This window comes from Triticum urartu, chromosome 1A (assembly GCF_056163025.1).
Source record: "Triticum urartu cultivar PI428250 chromosome 1A, HENAU_Tu73, whole genome shotgun sequence".
Classification (NCBI taxonomy): Eukaryota; Viridiplantae; Streptophyta; class Magnoliopsida; order Poales; family Poaceae; genus Triticum; species Triticum urartu.
This window is the reverse complement of record NC_141873.1, coordinates 358,748,811-358,755,551: the sequence shown is the minus strand read 5'-3', so window position 1 is coordinate 358,755,551 and position 6,741 is coordinate 358,748,811. Positions and strand designations below refer to the sequence as shown.

The following is a 6,741-nucleotide window of genomic DNA, read 5'->3' as shown; positions in this document are numbered from 1 at the left end:
CATAGGCCCATCCCAAACAATCCTGAATCACTCTGTTCTTTACGAATCCATATTGATTGATGTGTACCAAATTGAGGATTACTTTTTGTAATCTATTTGCCAGCAATTTAGTAATGATTTTGAGCACCCCATTAAGCAGTGAAATTGGCCTGAAGTCATTAGGGGACATAGGTACCTCCTTTTTGGAATGAGTGTGATATAAGAAGTGTTGATGCTTTCCAAATTCATAGTTCCAGCATGGAAGGCAATGATAAGCTCAGTTACATCTAGTTTTATAATTTCCTAGCAAGCTTTTAGGAACTCATTATTAAATCCATCAGGACCTGGGGATTTGTCTGTTGGCAAATTTTTGACAACCTCATCAATTTCTTCCTGAGAGAATGGTTTCTCAAGGTCTTGAAAATTTTGTGGATCCACTCTGTTATCATACAGGTCTTGTAAGTTGAAATGCATGATATGGCCACTGGAATGACCCAGTCTTTTCTTAAAAGCTTCCCATAGTATTGCAGCCTTCCCCTCATGATCAGTAATTTCCACTTGGTCCTCATTCATGAGCATTGCAATTTTGTTATGCCTGTGATTAATAGAAGCTTTTGTATGGAAGAATTTTGTATTTTCATCACCAAATTTGACCCCTTTGATTTTTCCTCTCTCTTTCCAATAAATCTTCTGATTACTGAGGGCAGTTAGGAGTGTTTCTTTCAAGTGCTCTCTGCAATTATGCTCAAATAAAGTTAAATCTCTAAATTCCTCCAAGAAGTCCCATAGTAATATACATTCATTCAACTCATCAATCTATTTTTTGAGAGAGGACAGATTCTTTGCCCAAAGTTTGAGGGCTCTCCTCAAGTTTTTGAATTTAGCATTAATTTTCTTTGCAGGATCAGTATAACCAACAGGAATATTCCATGCAGTTTGCACAATATCTTTGAAAGAGCTGTGCTTCAAGCAGTAATTCTCAAATCTGAAAACTCTTGACTTGGGTATTGTTGTACCAATTTTTATAAGACAAGGCAAATGATCTGAAATTGGCTTTGCAAGGGGCAGAGCAGTGGTGTCAGGGTAAGTAGTCATCCATGCAGCAGAAGTGAAGAACCAGTCTAATTTTTCAAGCAAAGGACTGTCTTGCATGTTGCTCCAACTGAACTGCCTCCCTTTGAGAGGCAATTCAATTAGTCCCAGGTTACTAATAGCTTCATTGAATAGCAGCATCTGATTAACATCTCCACCAGGTCTATTTCTGTCTTCAGGTGATCTGATGAAATTAAAATCCCCCATAACAATCCAGTCAACATCATCAGGCATTTGTATATTTGTAAACCATTCAATAAATTCCAATTTCTCCTCAATGTGGCAAGGCCCATATATATTTGTTAGGATCCATGGTTTAAGGGTGGAAGTGCAAGTGAACTGCATGGTTAATGAGAATTTGTTTTGAAAGAGCAACTGGCCAGTAAAGAGAGTCCCATTCCAAGCAGTCAAAATTCCACCAGATGCTCCAATTGAAGGTAGGTATTCAAATTTGTTGAATCTTCGAGGGCAGAAGTTTTGAATGTAGGCCAAATCAAATTTTTGTCTCTTTGTTTCTTGTAAGCACAAAATGCCAGCAGCACTTTCCTCGGTTTTTTGCCTAATGGCCAGCCATTTGTCAGGAGAATTCAAACCCCTAATGCTCCAATTTAAAATATTCCAGGATCTGTTCCTATTCATGGTTAACTGTCTGTTTGAGATTTTGATACCAGGCCCCATCTCCTGCTATAATACCATACTCATGGAAAGTATAGACATGGGTTGACTGAGACCCAGTAATGTTTGAGAGCTTATATAAGCAAGGACAAGAAGCATGGCATATCATCAGTAACATGAGAAACAGATTAATCGCCACAATCCTGCTAGCGAGAATAGAGATTTCAACATCTTCATAGAAACCACAAGTCCATAGTTCAACCAGACTGATCAAGATAGCAGTAGGCAAAATAGGGTACCAAGTTCTGAAGACAGACACTAAACATGTTCTGCTTACATCCATCACATCAAATATCATGCATACAACCATCAGACTAGTCCTTCTCAAAGTAACCCTGGTGCTAATACTAATGTGACAGTTCATCATGGCACATCCTAAGGAGTTGTAGCACCAGTGACCTTGGAGACCTTGGCCACATCCTCCTGGCCCTTCTTCTTGGGCCTTTTTGAGAGCTTGTCCTGTGCCTCATCCTCAAACACCTTGCAAAAAGTTTTTGTCAGATTTTTGACCACTTTGTTATGCACAGTGGGTGGAATAGCATTACAAGGTAAGCAAGAGCTAGCATCACATGATTTCCTTCTATAGCCATTGTTGTCTTTCTTAATTCGATCACTTCTTCTTACCTGAGTCTCCACAAGAGGCTCTTTTTCTCTCCTTTTCCATGAGACGGCTTCTCCTAGTGACAAGTGTATGACCTTGTTGGGGGACACTTGCTGGAGTGGGCTTCCAGCTTCACTTGAGGAGTGGGCAGCAGGGGTTATACCCTCATTTTCCTTCCCCAGACCCAGCATTATTTCCTTGCAACTAGGGGGCTGTGAAGTAGTAGGTGCATTAGGAATATGAAATAAGATGGCCTCTTTAGTATCACAATTGGCAGTAAGCATTTTCCACAGCTCTGATTTTAGCAGATGCATGACCCAACCAAACTTGTCAGGAGTGAGGAGAAGATGGATTATGAAGTTAGACCAACTTACAGGTATGTCATTTTTGAATGTATTTACTTCTCCCTGAGTTGCTGGAGCAAAGTGCTGAATCAACAGGTCCAAACCTTCCTCAGAAATCAAATGGGCACCATCAATAATATCCAAGGCATGATTTTGAACTAATTCATGAATATCAAGTAAACTGGGAGAGTTAACTAAAGAGAATCTCTCCATACCTTTACTTTGCCCAGCATTGAAAGTGCCAACCTGAACAATGGGGACATTTGCTTTGCCCTTTAAGTCAACTGTGGGCACAAAGCCCTGTGATTCACCTTGCATATCATCTACAGCCACATTGTCTTTGCCAATAGGATCAGCCATGAGCTGAGTATCAGATGCAGCATTGACCTCATGTATCTGAACATGGGCTTCTTCTGTAGCAGAAGCAGCAATAGGGACATTCTGAACAAGAGGCCCATCTGGCCCTGGATTTTCATCAGCAACTGCAAGTGTTTCTTCAGCAATGGGGACTGCAGCTTGTCCAACAATTTCCACAGGATGGGCCACATGCAAAGCCTCCTGATCAGGCAAAGGGGCCCCCACTACTAACTGATGTTCAAAGCCAGCCAGATTCTCATTGTGTTGCACAGGGTCATCCTCCTCCCCAACTGCTTGATAAGCAATAAGAATGTTCTGCAAACCCATGCCCAGAGGGTTGATTTGAGCAGCTTGATTAACCTCCTCACTGGCAGTGTGAGTGTTAGACCAAATACCATCAGACAGAGAAACTGTGGTGGTGATGCTGCTATTGGGAGCACCATCCTCCTGCAAGACTGGCATCTCCATCTGCTGTTGGGGTGGTTTTGGCTGTGGAATGTTAACCTGAGGGAAAGCCCAGTGGCCCTGCTCGTCCTGCTCTTCCCATGCATCCCAATCATCCTGTTGTGCAGGCTCATTATGAATTGGAGCAGGGTGAAAACCTGGGAAATCGTTGGCATGTTGAGGAATTGGGTGTGGATCAACTCCAGGTGGTGGAATAGGATCTTCGTCCGCAGGTCCACCTCCAAGCATTTCTTCTAACAAAACCTCAACAAAACTAGTCCATGACTCTTCCTCGAAGCACTCTCCTTCTGACCACCTGATGATTTTTGGTATATCAATGAGTTCAGTAACTCTGGCCTTCACCAGGATTTTTCCACGGAGAGCATCCTCCTTTTCCCAACTAATAATTCTTCCCCACTTGGCAATGGCGGCTGCAATGTCTTCAGTATTGCAGTAATCAAAAGGGACACCCACAAACAAAAGCCAGCAAGTTCTATTGAAATGCAACCTGCGCCAGTTCCTGCCTTTGTTGTGCGGAGTGAAAGTAATAAAAACGTCTCCGAAAGGATGCGGACTCTGCCTGATGAGACGATCTCTATCTCTAACATGTCAAAAGTGAACATAGGCCTCCCCAAAAGGACATGGCTGGATTTCTCTGAATCCTACCTCCTCATCACCTTGCAAGAACTCCTCAAGAACATCTCTAACATTAGGGGAAAATACCTCGTTTGGATGTGGATGGATGGTTGCAATCGCCCAGTCCTCGTGCCTTCTTGGTCTGTGCGGCAAGATTGCCCTCGAAACCCCAGTACGCCCCTCCACCTCGAAAATCTGGAACCCATGAGGAACGAAAGGAACTAGGTCGATGGGGATGTTGGCCATTGTCGAAGCCAAAGCTTCCGACGAGCGAAGCACCAATGCCTGTTCCGCCGATGCTGAGGAAGACGGCGAGCTTGCCGAGGCAGGAACAGTGGAGGGAGCAGAGTTGGTAAGAACAGAGGAATGCGAGGAGGCAGCCTGCGGTCTCGGTTGGAAATTTGGAAATAGGTCCTTGACCAGCTTCTTAAATGAGGAGACCTGCCTAATCGGCTGAGCTGGGCCGTTACATTTGAACCAGGCCTCCACCACACCATCAGCCCAGGCCTCCTCAAGTGGGCTCGGGAACGAGTCGAACCGTAGAAAAGGCCAGAGCCCAGGCAACTTAGGAACCATGCAGTTACGTGCAATGTGACCTTGACCTCCACATGCAAAACAAACTACATACGTGCGAGGGCCAGAACGTTGAGACATTTGGGGCTGGTTAAGAGACCCATTACACTCAATGTTAATGGAGGGCGAATTCAAATTTTCCCCTTGATTGACACTGCCTTGAATGTGACCCGATAAACGCTCAAAAACTGAGCGACCGTTTCTAACCACTGTGCTGTAGCTCCGACGATCGCCGGAGTTGTTGTCCACGGCCTTTCCCTTTCTACCCACCATGGTCCATTCATCATCAAGTTCTTTGTAGAAAGCTTGTTCTTATCTAAACCAATTTGGCCCACTGTAGTTCCACAAACTAAACACAACCTCGAAATCATGTTCAACAATTCTACCACTGTTATAAATCTCAAAGCCAATAGACTTAGAAGCAACCGAGAACTTGAAAGTTCTATCCCTTAAGTGACGAACCCTAAAACCTTGAGCATAACCTCCAAACATGGCCAGGAGAGAGACACTAACTGTGTATACGTCAAGCTTGAAAGTAGCGCGGCAGAAAGAAACCACCAAGGTGAATTCTTGTTGACGAAAGCCAGGAGAAAACACCACCGGATGCCAAAACTTGGATCTCATATCTGCTTGAAACTTTCTGCCACGATAAAAGTTGAGGGCAAAAGGAGCCATCTTCAAAGGTGGCTATCGAGACCGGAGTGGCCGCCGACAGGAGAGGTGGCCGCCGGGGCCGGAGTGGCCACCGGCGCAAGATCGCCTTGGAGTCGCCTAGGGGAGCTACTAGGGGGAGCTCGAATTTTCCTCTCCCACTTGAGCTCGATTGCGTCACCTACACTGGTATCATCGGCACCTGCAACTGTTTGGAAGTATCTGTGAGTCACGAGGACTCAGCAATCTCACACCCGCGAGATCAAGACTATTTAAGCTTATGGGCAGGGAAAGGTAATGAGGTGGAGTTGTAGCAAGCACTAAGCATATATGGTGGCTAACATACGCAAATAAGAGCGAGAAGATAAGCAATGCAATGGTGAAAGGATCGATATGGTTGACTAGAGGGGGGTGAATAGGCAACTAACAATTTTTAACTTTTCTTTACCAAATTAAACTTTGCATCAAAGTAGGTTGTCTAGATGTGAAACTAGGTGAGCAACCTATATGATGCAACAACAACGAACATACAAGCAAGCAAGAGAAGTAACACTAATAAGCTTGCACAAGTAAAGGTAAGAGATAACCAAGAGTGGACCCGGTGAAGACGAGGATGTTTTACCGAAGTTCCTTCCTTTTGAGGGGAAGTACGTCTCCGTTAGAGCTGTGTGGAGGCACAATGCTCCCCAAGAAGCCACTAGGGCCACCGTATTCTCCTCACGCCCTCACACAATGCGAGATGCCGTGATTCCACTATTGGTGCCCTTGGAGGCGGCAACCGGACCTTTACAAACAAGGTTGGGGCAATCTCCACAACTTAATCGGAGGCTCCCAACAACACCACGAAGCTTCACCACAATGGACTATGGCTCCGTGGTGACCTCAACCGTCTAGGGTGCTCAAACACCCAAGAGTAACAAGATCCGCTAGGGATAGGTGGGGGAATCAAATATCTCTTGGTGGAAGTGTAGATCGGGGCCTTCTCAACCACTCCCGAGCAAATCAACAAGTTTGATTGGCTAGCGAGAGAGATCGGGCGAAAATGGAGCTTGGAGCATTAATGGAGCTTGAGGGAGAAGAGGTAGGTCAACGAAGAAGAAGGGGACCCCCTTTTATAGTGGGGGTAACAAACCAACCGTTACCCCACTAAACAGCCCCGCAGAGGGCGGTACTACCGCAGTGGGCAGCGGTACTACCGCTGGAGCCAGCGGTACTACCGCTCCCCCTTATGGTACTACCGCCCAGACAGAGATGGCTTGAAGGTAGAGGAGGGACTAGCCCGGCGCGGTATTGCCGGACAGGCCCAGCACGGTACTGCCGCGGTGGCAGGGTGGTACTACCGCTCTCGAGCGGTACTACTACATCTACTACTGCTGCAGGTGCCACTCA

The 6,741-nt window shown here is 45.5% G+C and overlaps 1 protein-coding gene across 1 annotated transcript; it reads right to left on the bottom strand.

Moving 5' to 3' along the window:
• Window positions 1-282: 282 nt before the first annotated feature.
• Window positions 283-1,305, bottom strand: LOC147991232 (uncharacterized). Its single transcript, XM_087538581.1, has 2 exons — window positions 815-1,305; window positions 283-712 (listed from the first exon to the last, which is right to left on the bottom strand). Exons 1-2 carry the CDS (start codon window positions 1,303-1,305, stop codon window positions 283-285), a joined length of 921 nt encoding a protein of 306 aa, XP_087394707.1.
• Between the last annotated feature and the right edge of the window lie 5,436 nt (window positions 1,306-6,741).

What these genes read in the sequence shown, in the direction of transcription:
- LOC147991232 (XM_087538581.1), bottom strand. Translation starts at nt 1,305, where the DNA reads ATGCCTGATGATGTTGACTGGATTGTTATGGGGGATTTTAATTTCATC. An exon ending in AAACTTTGGGCAAAGAATCT is followed by an intron (nt 713 to 814) that starts GTCCTCTCTCAA and finishes GCATAATTGCAG; the next exon opens with AGAGCACTTGAAAGAAACAC.